The sequence below is a fragment of the Pezoporus wallicus genome, unplaced genomic scaffold, assembly GCF_028554395.1.
Source record: "Pezoporus wallicus isolate ANWC-B61680 ecotype Strahan unplaced genomic scaffold, APGP_CSIRO_Pwel_v1 contig_4322, whole genome shotgun sequence".
NCBI classification, from domain to species: Eukaryota; Metazoa; Chordata; class Aves; order Psittaciformes; family Psittacidae; genus Pezoporus; species Pezoporus wallicus.
Genome location: NW_026637224.1, coordinates 2,738,570 through 2,753,640, shown reverse-complemented (window position 1 = coordinate 2,753,640; position 15,071 = coordinate 2,738,570). Strand labels below are relative to the sequence as shown.

The following is a 15,071-nucleotide window of genomic DNA, read 5'->3' as shown; positions in this document are numbered from 1 at the left end:
AAAGCACTGCAGCTAGAGAGGGGGGATGGTTACCCCCCACTATCCCATCTCATGAAAACTTGGTGTCAGTGGGGAGGGCTGGAGAATTACCAATGCAGCATTAAGTAACTGAATGGAGTTCACCCAAAAAATGGCACCTTGGGGGCAGGTAGGGAAAATAAGCTGGTGAAGGGCCTGGAGCACAAAGCTGATGAGGAACGGCTGAGGGAACTCTCAGAGTTTAGTCTGGAGAAGGCTCAAGGGGGGATCTCATCACTTTCCAGAACTACCTGAAAGGAGGATGGAGCCAGGAGGTGACTGGTCTCTTCTACCAAGGTACAAGTGACAGGACAAGAGGAAACAGCCTCAGACTGCACCACGGGAGGTTTAGGTTGGGTACTAGGCACAATTTCTTCACAGAAAGGGTGGTCAGTCACTGAAACAGGCTGTCGAGGGCAGCGGTGGTCACCCTCCCTGAAGTGTTCACAAGCCGTGCAGGTGGAGCCCCTAATGACGTGGTTTAGTGGTGGACTTAGCAGTGCTGGGATATTTGGACTCGATTATCTTAAAGGTCTTTTCCAACCCAGATGGTTCTGTGAAACAGCAGTGAAAAAGACTTCCGCACTCACACCCAGAACTGATATAATTTAGCAGCACAGCTCCCCAACAACTCCACCCCACCGCAACTGCTGGGCTGTCCCCGCCTCAAGAGGGAGGCAGCTGGCGGTGCGGCGCATGCGCGGCAGGGCTTGTTTGTCAGAAGGCTTATAAGGCGGGTGCGGCGGCGGTGGTAGTGCCTTTGTGGGGTGCGGGCACCGGCGGTGGAGGTACGCCCCGCGCCGGGGTCCACGGCGTCCTCATGCGCGGGCAGTAGAGCACGGGCCGCCCTTCCCCTGAGGCGGTCCTACTCGCCTCTTTATCTTTTTCTCCCTTTTTTACAGTCTATTTTTGTACTCTTTGCTATTAAAAAAAACATGGTGCTGGGAAAGGTGAAGAGTTTGACAATAAGCTTTGACTGTCTGAATGACAGCAATGTCCCCGTGTACTCCAGCGGGGATACAGTCTCAGGAAGGGTCAGTTTAGAAGTGACTGGGGAAATCCGAGTGAAATCGCTCAAAATCCATGCAAGGGGACACGCGAAGGTGCGCTGGACCGAGTCGCGGAATGCTGGATCCAACACTGCCTACACGCAGAACTACACGGAGGAAGTGGAGTATTTCAACCATAAGGACACTCTGGTCGGCCAGGAGAGAGGTGAGCGCTGTCCTGCATAAGCAGTGGGGTCTGTAAATTGGCATATTATTTGTTAGTTATATATGTATACTTACTGTATATATTTTTGTATCGCCTGTGCTTGTCCTTCTCATTTTATGCTAATGAGCCAGTAGCCTTACCGGGGTAATTAATGTTGGAGCTGCCTCTGTAAAGTGCCTGCAAACCAGACTTTGTGGAGCTACCTGCCCTTAAACGACGGAGGCAGTTAGTAACACCTTATATTTATTACCTTTTTAAACACGCTATTTTAATTTTTTTTTAGCCTAGTGAGACTATCAGCATGCCCCTCCGTGGTGAAAGCAGCTCTTAAACAATCCCAGACAGGCAGTAACCGTCTTGTGGGCGGCCTTGGAAAAACAAAAGCACAAAACCAAAGAGTTTCTGACGTATCGGGGTTCAGATTTTCGGGCCAATAATGTGATTATCTATAGTTAAAACTGCTTATTTGCAGATAAAAAATTCCCTGTGGCATATTTTAATACACGTGTAATGGGGAGGGCGGGGGGATTACTCCAGTAAATCGCTTTCCTTCCCCCTTTCTATATATATTCCCTCGGGGGATAGAGGTACGGGGGGAGGGAGTGGGGGGCACCCTGATGTACAGATTTGCTCTGATGGGTAGAAGACGATGGGGTGGGGGTTTGCGTTACGGAGTATCCCTCCCAAAACCGGCAGCTGAGTGCCCCCGCGGGGTTCCTCCGGCCGAGGGGTGCCCCCCCGCCCGCGGGGTGCGGGCCCGGGGGTTGTTTTTTTCACGAAGTTCGCAGCCTTTGTTCGAAGCGGTTCAATCCTGTTTGGGACCGGAGGGGGGGGTCCGTCCGCCCGCCCGCCCGCTCCGCACAGATTGGCCGCACGCGTCAGGTGGTGGCGATGACTTAATTCCCCAGCACAGGAAAATAATGTTAAAGCCGGTTATGTAATTGTGGTGCCGCTCCTGCCGTCTTCTTGCTCCTTAAATATTGCAGCTATGGGATATTTCCCTTCCCTTTGAAGGGAAAAAAAAATGCGATTTTTTTTTAGAGAACTCCGGCTGCACCTAGCCCATTTTCAACCATTTGGGAAACCAACGCTGTTTTAACACCTTTTCACTATTTTCACCTCAGGAACGAAGTCGCTTGTGCTTCTTCCCCTCCTCCGCCTCAGGACTGCTCGCGCGAGCGAAACTTTACCCACCTCCGGGTCGCGGGTGACAGGACCGTGCGGGTACGCACAAGCCTCCCGCAGCGGGGGGACCAAACCCGCTAGTTGAGAGGGGTGTGTTTGCAGGGCGGCATGCCCTAGAGGGGGAACGTTTTCTGGGGATCGAGGAGGAGGTAGGGGACGGGGCCGCGGGGCCCGGCGTCCGCCGCAGACTTCCAATGACTGCTCCTGGGAGCCGTTCCCTTGAGCTGGCAGCACAGGCCCTGCCCCCCGCCCGTGCTCTGATTGGCCGGCCGCGGTTTGTTGGCCTGTTGCTAGGGCGATGCCAGCCTCTGATTGGCGGGGCGAGGGAGCAGGTTCCCCTGCCCGCAGCGGGGCGGGGCGCGGCGGGCAGGGGGCGCTCCCCTGAGGGAAGCCCCTCTCTGTGGGCGGCGCGGCCGGTGAAGTCGCTTCGCTTGTACTTGGTAGTCGGGGGGTGGGGGGTTCTTGGCAGAAGGGGCGAGCAGTGTTCCGCCTTCCTTCTCTCTCTGTGCCGGCAGGGGACGGAGCTGGCTGAGCGAATGTGGCGCGTGTAACGTATACCGTATGTATATGAGCGGCTGGCTGGGATCCGCTCGCGCCGGTTTAGGCCGGTCGGCTCCTGCTCCAGCCTGGCCCCTGATTGACAGCTCAGCACTTGTTTACCACAGCGTGGCCGCCCGGCACGGCGGGACTGCTGAGCTGGCGGGGTGGGGAGGGGGGGGGCAGGACGGGGCTGCGCTGAGGGGAGGAGAGCTGAGGGCCGCGATGGGACCACCCCAAAACCAACCGAGAGCACCCCAAAAAAAACACTGCACACCCCCACGCCAACACACAGCTGCCTCGTCCTTTTCCTGACATTCGTTTCGTGGCGCTGCGCGCTGAAGGTTCATTTGTCTCGGCAGCCTGTTGGTGCGGGTTTTCCTTAATTTTAGGGTTATTTCTCTTTAAAGATCTCTCCGTGTTTGCGGTGCGCTGCAGGAGGGGGGGAGCATTGGCGTTCTCTGTAGGACAGTGGGAACTTAAAAATTATTCTGTGTGTCTCCATTAACGCTTCAGACCATTAAATATAAGTGGTTGCCTTTTGTGCTGTCTCGATGCATCCACCTTGTATTATTCCATCCCTTTTTATGTGGGGTCGCTCAGTTATTTTTCTCTCAACTTTCATTTTGGTGCAGTCAGCGTTTTTCTGGCTTTGTGGTGATCACACAGAATAAACTGCAAATATATTGCCGTGCTCAAAAGCATACAAGAAATTGTGGCTATAAATGAAGGTCAGCTTTCTTGAAGGACCCAGAAAATATCTGGATCTTAATACCTGAAAAATTTAGCTCTGGACTAATCGGGCAGCTCAGCCATTTTTTTGTGCCATTGAATTTGTCTGGTACTTTGCGGGTGGTGGTTGAACACCCGTTGGATTTTTCCCCCCCCCTTTCCACTTCTTTTTTTGGTGATCAATTTGTGGGCACTCTGGCCGGCCAGGAGATAAAAGGAGGCTGAATTTCCAAACGTGATCTTGTGCAGCAAGCTTCATGCAGATCTCTTAATTCTGTTAAAGAGACATCCCTATATCATTTTAACTAGGAGTAACAGTCGAAGGCATGATTTCCATTCCAGATATTGCAGGCAGGCATTGAAATGGCAGCAGTTGAAACTGTCACTGTTTGGAAGCAGGATTATAAATTAATGCATATAAATATGAAGGAATATGAATTAATGGGAATTAATCTTTAGTGAACCTGGCAGTCTTGCATACCCTTCTGTAAGTGAGGTTTGTCCCCACATCCAGCAGTTAATATGAATGGGCCAAAGACCCTTGTTTCTGGGACACCATGTTCTTAAGTGCTATAATAAGTGTGTAAATCTCTTTTATTCTGGAAGAGAAGAGCATGTAAGATCTAAAATGTGTGCAGGTAGAATAGCATGTTGGGGTTTTTTTCCCCCTTCTAGATGATGACAATTCAGAAGAAGGCCTTCACACCATCCATTCAGGAAGGCACGAATATGCATTCAGCTTCGAGCTTCCACAGACGTAAGTGCCCGCATGCAGTCCTGAGGCCCTGCTGCCCACCCTCCTGAGCAAAACTCCTGCTGTGGGTGGAGGGGAAACCTTTTCAATGGTAGTAGGAATTGTGCGCTGACATGCAGTGGAGGACATAATCTCATTAAACTGAAGAGGTTGCTTTTAAACTGGTAATACACTTCCTTTAAGTTCTTAATTTGCACAAAATGTGAGTTCATTGCTGCTCAGTTGGTCACTTTCTTTTGACGAAATCCTGCTACCTTAATAGCTCTTCCAATATTTTATTCCTTTCCAAGAGGAGGGAGAGGAAATTTCAACTTTCACTGGAGTACTGCAGAGTGGCTGAGATGCCTTCTAACCTAACTGTTTACTGGCACTGTACAGACCAGCAGAACTAGAAATGAGATCACAGGTGAACTGTTTGAGCTCAGTCTGGAACAGATGTGGCAAGTTTTACTTGGTTTGAACAAAAGGAGAGGTGGTTCTTGTTTAAATAGGGTCTGTGTACCCAGGCTGGCCTTTATGCAGAAGGCCTGGAACAGAAATAAGCAGAAGGATGGGTGGATGAAGAAAGAAAAATGTCCTGTGCTTAATCCCATTACTCTCAAAAAGCAAAGGTGAAGCGAGAGTAAGAACAGGAGTGCTAAAAGGTTGTCCCACGTGTACCCTGCACACACACCCCCCAGCCTGTAACGTGTGACACTGACATACATGAATTAAAGTTTTGTAGTTGGGGAGCCCCCAGTATGCAAATCATCGAAAAATACAGGTTGCAATAAAATTAACTGCAGAAAAATAGATGGGGTCTCAATGTGGGTGGAAAAAAAGGAGCTGTCTGCTGTAAAAGGCAAGTGGTGAAATCAAAATTGAAAAAAAATTAGTAGTGTTGTATGTGAAATAGCTCTGTACCTAATGTTAAAGCGATAAACAATCTGTTAGAGGTTCTGGTTAGCAGAACCTGCAGATGAGTAAACACTTCTACAGGTCAGTTCGAAGTGGACAGTGCAGGACTTTAAAGTAAACCTTACTGGAAAAGTGAAGACCTGTATATGTGGATAATTTTAAAGGCAATTTAGTATTCTGTGGAAATATGGCTAATACTGATACTCTGTTGAGTTGGAAGGGTCTTTAAATACAAGAAAGCAAAACATGCTTTATACGAATGTGAAATGCTTAGCTTGAAGTGGATAGCTAGCAAAATACTGCCACTGTTGGTCAAAGCTCACCTTTAAGTGACCTGAAGGATTGTGAAAATAGCTGTTGATAATAATACTTGAAAAAGACAAAGGCTGGCATTAGAAGCCTGAAGTTTGACACTGCCTGCCTACTTGCTAGTTTGTGTACTTCCAAAATTTTCTTAAACCACAGAGCAGCCATGGCAACAAAGACAACAAACACTTGGCCTATAGAATATGGGGCCAGGTGAAACATTGAATACAGATTAGAAAAATCCTTTATTTGGATTCTTAAGGGGGTGAGTAAAGGTTTCCGGTGTGCAATTCAAGAAGTTGCACCTGTAACTGAAAGAATCATTCTAGTAAAGTACTAGCATGGCCAGTATTACTCCCTGTGGAGAGTATGGAAGCTTTGCAGATAACTTCTTTTTTGTTTATATATTAGAGTGTAAAACATAGTAAAATCTACTTGCATAGAATGAGAAAAGTTACAGAGAGCTACTGTTGATTAGAGGCAACTGGACTATAAAGATACTTTGTTGTTTATGATGTTACAGGAAAAAAAAAAAAATTGTGATGCTGAAAGGCTTGGAGATCCTTTCTACATGGTTTCTGCTCCAGCTCCCAGAAAAGGACTTTCCTCTGCTAAAGCAGAATAGTCTTGATGATCTGGTGTATATATATCATTATATACATACATGCACATCCTTCTATTATATAAATGTTTCAAGCTGGTCTTATAGGGTAGAGGAGAGTTAGAAGGTATTCAAAATAGCCTTTCTCTTCAGAACTCGAAATATTTACAGTGAAGCAAACTATAAAAGTGCTGACTTGGAGCCAAAATTAACCTGACACTGAGATTCAAACCAGGTAAACAATACCCTGATTTACAAAATACAATATTGAAAACAGTAATTGGTTGATACTAATACTGCTTTTCAGTTGGTAGTCATAATATGGCCTTAAAAGGGCAAACTCTAGATGAGAAAGCGGCCTCTTAAGTTTAAAGGAAAAGTGTACTGTCCTGGCATTTTGTAGTACAATTCCTTGATCAATCCCTAAAATCTATGCAAAACCATAGAAGGATGAATTGGAGATGACTTTTTTCTCCCATCTTTTAATCTTTGATTTTTTCCAAGATATGGAAACTTGGCAAATGAGTTATGCTGCATTAAATACTACAGTGTATTAAAAATGCAATTCTGCATACTAATCCCTGGTCTGATCAACTGTATCATTATTAGACAGAAAAGACTTTACTCAATTTTGACCTTTGTGTCTTGCACAGACCACTTGCTACCTCATTCGAAGGCAGACATGGCAGTGTGCGCTATTGGGTGAAAGCCGAATTGCATAGGCCTTGGTTTCTACCAGTAAAATTAAAGAAGGAATTTACAGTCTTTGAACATATAGATATCAACACTCCTTCATTACTGGTAAGAATTGACAGAATTATTCTTGGTTTCTGGCATAAAAATAAGTATAATTACTGAAACAATATACACATCTAATTTTACATAACATTTATTCGCTGCTTTAGCTACAGCTGATCTTTTAAGTATTATTACATCATTTCAGCAACTCTGTCACTACTGGTATTTTGCAAGCTATGTTTTCCTGTACTTAAAGAGTTGCTTCACTTCTAAAATGTGTAATACGGCTTTGTCAAATTAAATTTACAATATTAAATTGTAAAATGTCACTAAGAATGAAAACTGATAACTGTTCCTCTTTGATTTTGCATAAAGTATAATCTCTGGAAGGAGCAGTGAAACTTAATATTACAGTGAGATTGCTAACTTAAAAATGCAAAGTAAAAAATATACTGGCATGCATAATTCATAATTTCCATATAGATAGCTTTCTACCAGTGGGGAGAAATAATCACAACTCTGTATAATCTTTTTCTGAAATGACATTTCTTTAATTTTAGTATCACAATTGCTTTCAGTGAGGATTTGATTTCAATCTGGCCTGAAATTCCTTACACGCACACGCACCGACGCATACCCCATTTCCAAATTATAATCTGTGGAGGGGAGGGAAATCTCAAAGTCCATTGAAATAGGTTTCTTGTATGTATGGGTGAAAAATCAGACTTGTAAAGGGACATTGGCCTTGCACAAATTCCATTAAAATCAAAGGACTCCCATTTGACTTTAATGGGGTTTGGATCAAGTCCTAAATCCTGATACTGTGTAAAATAGCAGACTCTTTAATACAGATGAAATGGGGTCATTCTGAAACAGAGGAAATGGCAGGAGTTGAGGTTACAGTACTTTAGTTACTGTTTCTGAAATAGTGTAGATGTTCTATTTTACTGCAAAATTAAAAGCTCTGTCAACACTGCATTGGGATATATAGGCTTTATAGTCTTCAGTTATACAGTAGTTTTAACTGTAGCATGAAATGTAGCAGAAAAGGCAGTGTTAATAAGGAATAGAGTTGGACTAAAAATAGGATGTTCGGATGTTCATGGTGCCTTTTAAATTGCTTGAGCTTTTTTTTGCCTCTAAACTATCAATGCTTATCAAAATCCATAAGCAGTACATTCCGAAAATCGCTTATGTTGATTAGAATGAAGAGATTTGTGGAACTTGTAATTAAATAGGCAATGTTCTTTTCTTACAGTCACCCCAAGCAGGCACAAAAGAAAAGACTCTCTGTTGTTGGTTTTGTACCTCAGGCCCAATATCCTTAAGTGCCAAAATTGAAAGGAAGGGCTACACACCAGGTATGTAACAGAAGTAATTATAGGAAATGTTTTGCCTTCCCTTTAAAATGACACTTTGTACTTGCTGCTTTTATATAAGGGAAATACTTAAACTATTTATTAATTTTGTAAACTAATGCTATCTGTGTCTCCAGATTGTTGAGAAACGTACGGTTCTGTTAGATCTTTTCGATTAGCTTGGGCTGATCCTATTAGCATCAATAGATGCTTTTCAAAGTATAGCATTGGTAGCAGTATCCAAGCACATTCTATAACAATACACAGAATGTGGCAATTATGCCTTGTAGATATAAAAAGGGCATGAAATTCTGTTTTATTTTAGGTGAATCGATTCAGATCTTTGCTGAGATTGAGAACTGCTCTTCCCGTGTGGTGGTGCCAAAGGCAGCCATTTACCAAACACAGGCATTTTATGCCAAAGGGAAAATGAAGGAAGTCAAACAGCTTGTTGCTAACCTTCGTGGGGAATCCTTGTCATCTGGCAAAACAGAAACCTGGAATGGCAAACAACTGAAAATTCCACCTGTTTCCCCTTCAATCCTTGACTGTAGTATAATCCGTGTGGAGTACTCGCTGATGGTATGTTGGATGATCTGTTTCACTTGAGCATGAGTAGTTTCCTTGTGAACTGCTAACAGAGCATTCTGTGCTAACCAGTTATTAAACAAGTACATCTCCTGATGTTAGTGTCCTGATGACTTCTGTACATAAATTCAGTTTAAATCCTGCATGTTCTTAAACAGTTGTGGTATGCCAGCTAAATTAGTGTTTTATGAGTAGGCAAAATTTCCATGAGAGGCTCATATTAAGAATCCTGAGCTGCTTTTGACTCTGAGAGCTTTTTGTCCTCATAGGGATATTGGACCTAGAATAGACAATAAGAAACTTAAGTTCCTTTTGGAAATTTCCATGGACAGATAACTTGGTCTAATAATTCTGAAGGGCTCGTATGAGCATACATTTTAATCCTGCACCTCTTCTTGGTTTTGATTTTTAGGTATATGTTGATATTCCAGGCGCCATGGATTTATTTCTTAACTTACCACTGGTCATTGGTACCATTCCTCTACATCCGTTTGGCAGCAGAACATCGAGTGTGAGCAGCCAGTGTAGCATGAACATGAACTGGCTTGGTCTGACACTGCCTGAAAGACCAGAAGGTAAGGTGGCAATAGAAATCCCAATCAATTTGCTAGTTTGTTTCAGTTTTTTGTCTGCTTTATTTATTGCTGTCATGAAGACAGACCCAGATTACATCCTTCATAATAAAGGCCACAGGAAGTCCCATGTGGATGTTTCCTTGCCATCTGCTTGTCCTCTGTGTAAGAGTAGACTTCCCTCTATGCCTTCCTTTCTCAGGGACAAGCAGTGAATTAACAGGTGCTTGGAAGGTGGCACAAGTGGAAGCACAGGATGCCTTTGTACATGTACAGAATTAATTCTGCCTCTAGTATCCCAATTGCATCCTTGGTTAAAAGGCATTGTAACCTGTCAGAATAGCAGCTTGTGGTGTCCTTTGCCAGCCTTAGTAAGTCAAGGATTTTTAGAAAGATAACGTAATTCTTTTCAGTGGGTAAGTCTCTCCTGTCAAAGGAGAAACTGTCTCTCCTTCTCTCTGTTTTCACATAATGAATAAATATCCCTTTTTATATATGAATCACAGGCACAGTTTTTTGGAGACTGCGAGAATGTAACGTTTTATCCTCCGTACCTGTACAGAAATTCAGTTTTCTGAGTATGCTTCAATTTTTAAGGGGATAATTGAGCCACAGTAAGCAGTGTAAGTTAGTCTGCTCTTGGATTTAAGCATAATCTTAAACATTTCATGTTCAATAACTGTTAAAAAGTCACTGAAGTCATTTACCTGCCTGCCTGTGCATTTTACAATGATAGACGTTTTACTGTGTTGCGTATTTTGACATGCATAAGAACTTAATTCAAACTGTGTGTTACCTTTTCCCTGCAGCACCTCCTAGCTATGCAGAAGTGGTCACGGAGGAACAGAGGCAGTCCAGCCTTGCACCCGTAGGTGCTTGTGATGACTTTGAGAGAGCGCTTCCAGGACCATTGTTTGCATATATCCAGGAATTCCGTTTTCTGCCTCCACCCCTCTATTCAGAAGTAGGTGCATCAGAATGTGATTTGCTGTTATTTTTCTGATTTCTCTATGGTGGAATAAATGTAGGAAGTCTCCTCCTTCCTAAAATCAAGAGAAACTACTAAAAGGATGATCAGGGGATAAGGCAGCATTTCTTTTTTTTTTTTTTTTTTTTTTTAGCAAAGTGCCCGGTGAGTTCTAGCAGCAGTTCTTGGGATCCTTCACAATATTAAAATTTTGTAGAAATTTCCAAATGGTTGCGTGCCCTGTTAGCAACTTCATTAAAACCCTGTGTTACACATATATTACATTGCATTGGTGAGCACATTTTGGATCTGTAAATGCACAACGTGTTTTTCAGTTCTACTTTCTGAAACAGCTGTGGGGTGGATTTGCTTCTGTGAATGCTGTGCTTTCAGAAGTTCCATGTAGAGAAATTGCAAGAGTATTTTTCTGTTGAGGGTTTCTGAGGATACACAGCTCAACACTTTTGGCTGTGTTTTTAGTTCTGTGAAAGCCCCTCAGTAACTGTGACATAACTTCAAAAGGTTTCCACGTTAATGCATCTCAGGAAAAAGCAGGGGTGCAGGACCAAAAGTAAAATAGTGTCTTTCGGCTAAATTGTGCCTGAATTCCCCCACTATTTTTTTTCTTTGTTTTGTTTTTTTTTTTCTCCACTTGAAACACTACTCTAATGTTGACTGGGCAGAGAGTGGCATCATTTCTGTATGCTGGAGACCTCTTTGAGGACTCTCCTATGGCTGAAACCTAGCATACAACTCAAGTTGTTTCCATTTTAGGTACTTAAAGAATTGGAAACTTTCTTTGTCCTCAAAAAATGGTTGTATAAAATTTACTGATCAGAACAGTCCACTTAAACTATTCTTACAAACCAGTTTTGGAGACCTAAGTTAGTAAGTTGTTCTTCTTGTTCCTTTTACAGAAAGGAAGGAGAGGAAAGGTATAGAACACATGAACTTCTGAGACATTTTATGGTGCTTAAGGATTATAATTTCAAATTAGAATGACTTTTTACTGATAACTGTCTTCTGAGGCAAAGCATCTTCTGAAATCAATGGAATAATTTTAAGTTACATTTTTAGTGATGAGCGATGTCTTAGTGTACAGTAAATAATTCAAGACTTCTTTGCTACTAAAGTAGGTTTTACAAGTATTTTATTAGTTTTTTGTGCTTATCCCTAAATTACTATCAACTCCTATTTTAAAATTTTTCTCTGTACTTCCATTCAAAGTTTTGTCTAACTGACAAGAGGTTTATCAGTTGCTTTTGAAGAATTTTTGGATTGGGAATGCCATTTATCACTGTGATTGTCTTAATCCCACCAAAACTGACAAGTTTGTGTTTGGATTGGTTTTCTTTCTAGCAGTTAACTCTAAAAATGCCTTGTTGTTGCTCCCCCCACTTTTTTTTAGATTGATCCAAATCCAGATCAGCCCACAAATGACAGACCATCCTGCCCCTCTCGTTGAAGGAATCCACAAAGAGCAGACTTGACTTGGGTTTTGAATCGCACCTGCTGTGTTGAAGGTCAAGGCGTCATAGTGGAGATACCCTTTCAGAGGAAGTGGGTTTGCCCTTGCCTGTATGGTGAATAAATGGAAACAACCTGTGATCATGCTTTAAAGCCTACAGTAACATTGTAGGACTGCTCCACATGCTTGAAGACCTGTTTTTTTTTTTCTTCCTTTTTTCTCTTCCCCCCCTTCTACCCCTCCTTTCTTCTTCTTAAATACTGGCACATACTAGGAGCAGCCTTACTAACTAATCTACAGTCATGTGTGTCAAAACACTCAAACCACATTGTAAGAGAGGAATGGCTTCCTCTTACAACTTGGAAATTTGCACATGCTCATTGCTTACATTGTGCGGTTCAGTGTCACTACAGCTTTTTCTCATTTATGCTGGACTGTTGTTAACCCCTCTTTTCTTTGTGGTCCGCACAGTAAGGAGCAAAGGAAAGCTTTGACAAAAAAGACAAAAAAAAAAGAAAGCAACAGACTTCAACAAATGCACTGACTTTTCTTTTTTTTTTTATTTAATGTAGCCTGGACTTTACCTGCATATGCACATGCTCAGAATTGTCCTAGTAGGCTGATCATATATCACCTCTTCAGCTTGGATCCTATTGTGGATTTATTTACAAACATCAAATGCCTTCAAGCCAATCCTTCTTGCTGTATGTTTTGCAGCCTACTGTAGTAGATAAGCAACAGATGTGGGGCTGGGGTGGGCGGGTGGAGAGTTAATAGAAAGAAACTAATAGACTTCATCAAGATTGTATACCTTCTTGATAACTTTTAACAATTTGTTGCCTTTCTACTATAAACCGCAAAGCAGCATTTTGTTACAGACTGCCTAAAAATCACTTAATCTCAGGTGAACTCATCACTTGCCAAACTGTTGGAATTGCTATTTGTTTTGTTAAGTTGCACTGTTACTACTTTCTTTTCTTTCTTTTTTTGGTGTGGGGTTTTTTTGTTTGGGTTGTTGTTTTTTTTTTTGTGTTCTGTTTTTGTTCTTTATTCAAGATGGGGATCTGGAATAGGGACATACACAAAAGTTAGAAAACCCACCCTCATTCCCATTTCTCTTTCTGAACCATGAAAAAAGATGTTGAAGTTGCGAAGGTTTAAAAAATAAGGACACAGATGAAAGCAACACCAGCAAGTACCAGCGCAGCCCCCAGAGTTTTAAAAGGAAATAGTCGTACACTGTCTAGGGTTCATAGACAGCTCGGTATTTCAAGTAGTAGGGATGGGAAGGGAAAGTAAATTTATTTTTATATATAGTTATCTAATCACCAAAAATTCTATATGTAATGAGTCTCTAGTAGAAAGTATATTTCAAACTGCAGGAAAAGCTTGGACTATGCTAAGAGCTCAGTTTGTGCACTTTGTATTATCTTTAGGGTTCATGATACTGTAAGAATAGTAAGGCTAGAAGTATAATTAAACTGGGCAAGATCAGTGTTACCAGCCATACTCGGAAATGAGTTACCTAGAATTGCTTCCCTTTCTTTTTCTGTGGTACTCTCAAGAAAAAGAATTTTCGTGTATATTCATTCACAATGCAAGAAATCATAGGGAAAGAGAACTTGCCCTTGAGTGTGCCCGAGGAAGGAGAGAGTGCCATGGAGCCATTAGATTTGCAACACAAATACTGGCACTTAAGTGCCAGAGATCTACAACAAAAGTCAACTTTCCTTTTCAGAAGTTGTGTAACACAGACCACTGACAAAGGGATGGGCTTCTGGTCTTGACTACTTAAAAAAATCAAGATGTCATCTGTCAAAGTAGCTCTCTCCTTGTGCAATAAAACAGCTCAGAAAGGAGAGGGGAGGCTGGTGTTGCTGTGTGGTGCTCATTCTTAAAAACCTCTGCCTTGTTTTTTAAGACTTCATAAATGCAACAAAATAGGCTTTTCCATAAGTGGCCTTCATGAGAACATGAATGACAATTCATGTTTCAAATTTGACAACAGGGTGATAAAATACAAATGAGTCGCGTTTTAAGTGATTCAGTTAAAAAGGCTTTGGGCTTTGAGTAAGAGTGTTGGGCGAGAAGAAAATTGGGTGATGTCTTGCATGTTACTAGGCCAATTTTGTGAATGTCCCCTTCTTCTATCCTCTTCAGCCAGACAGTTTAAAAGCTGATGGGATTGTTGGCATTAAAGGGCATTTGGTGGTTTTACTTCCTTTTTGTTTTTTTGTTACTTTAACAGACTAGGGAACAATTGCTGATATACATAGCATTAAAGTACTTGCCACAGTGTAATAGAAGATTGACTATTGAAGCAGGATTGAGCAATATAGTAATTGACATGGCATCACAGCCTTTGTGATAAGAGTGAAAAATTCTGTAAGCTTATAAAATCAAGACTTCTCAGTTCAAATTACATTTTAGTTATTCAGAGGCATTATTCTTGCACAGGTATTGGTCAGTTCTCAGCGTTACAAAATATGAGGTTCATAGTTGTAGCCCAGTATTTGATAGAGAATTCTGATCTGAACTAGGAAAAAATAAGTAAAATCCAAACATTAGAGAAACAAAGTGCAATATTAAATGTTTGCTTTATAGATTATATTCTGTGCCTGTTTGTACTTCTTTTTTGTTTTGTTTTTAGTTTTGGTGCTGAATATGTCCTTGTAGACTCTGTTCCAAGAAAACAATGTGTGGAAAACAGTTTAATTTTTCTTGTTGCTCTTCCTTGTGGAAAATAAACTTTTTTTTTTTTTTTAAAAAAAAAGCCTCTGATGAATGTCATAACGTATAAAATAACAACTGCAAGGATCACACAACACACGAACTTACTCCAGGAACACATGCACTGACCGTCTCAAACTACACAGGGAGAAGCTCCTAGAGCTAAGCAAAACTAAGCCTGTATTACCATGTAGGGCTGGGATGGGGCTCTGTGAAGGGCATAGGGGAAGGGGAGCACCTTCACAAGTCTGGTTTGCAGCTGGGACCCTGCATGTGGGGTGGATCAGGTACCCATGGGCATTCATTTGCTCAGAACACCCGACCAGATGTTTGAAGGTACCTGATCCATGACCTGCTTGTTGGAGCTCAGGTGTTTGGGAAGCTCCCCAGCTGCAAGGTGCTGCC

At 42.2% G+C, this 15,071-nt stretch overlaps 1 protein-coding gene across 1 annotated transcript; it reads left to right on the top strand.

Annotated features, from left to right (window-relative positions):
• The first annotated feature begins 834 nt into the window (after positions 1-834).
• ARRDC3 (arrestin domain containing 3) lies at positions 835-13,785 on the top strand. Its single transcript, XM_057404317.1, has 8 exons — positions 835-1,233; positions 4,363-4,444; positions 6,899-7,046; positions 8,242-8,344; positions 8,667-8,923; positions 9,342-9,504; positions 10,311-10,465; positions 11,877-13,785. Exons 1-8 carry the CDS (start codon positions 954-956, stop codon positions 11,931-11,933), a joined length of 1,245 nt encoding a protein of 414 aa, XP_057260300.1. The 5' UTR covers positions 835-953; the 3' UTR covers positions 11,934-13,785.
• Positions 13,786-15,071: the final 1,286 nt, after the last annotated feature.

Excerpts from the sequence above, each read along its gene's own strand:
- ARRDC3 (XM_057404317.1), top strand. The coding sequence starts at position 954 with ATGGTGCTGGGAAAGGTGAAGAGTTTGACAATAAGCTTTGACTGTCTG. Across the intron at positions 8,345-8,666 it reads AAGGAAGGGCTACACACCAG|GTGAATCGATTCAGATCTTT; the intron begins GTATGTAACAGA and ends GTTTTATTTTAG. Across the intron at positions 9,505-10,310 it reads ACTGCCTGAAAGACCAGAAG|CACCTCCTAGCTATGCAGAA; the intron begins GTAAGGTGGCAA and ends TTTTCCCTGCAG.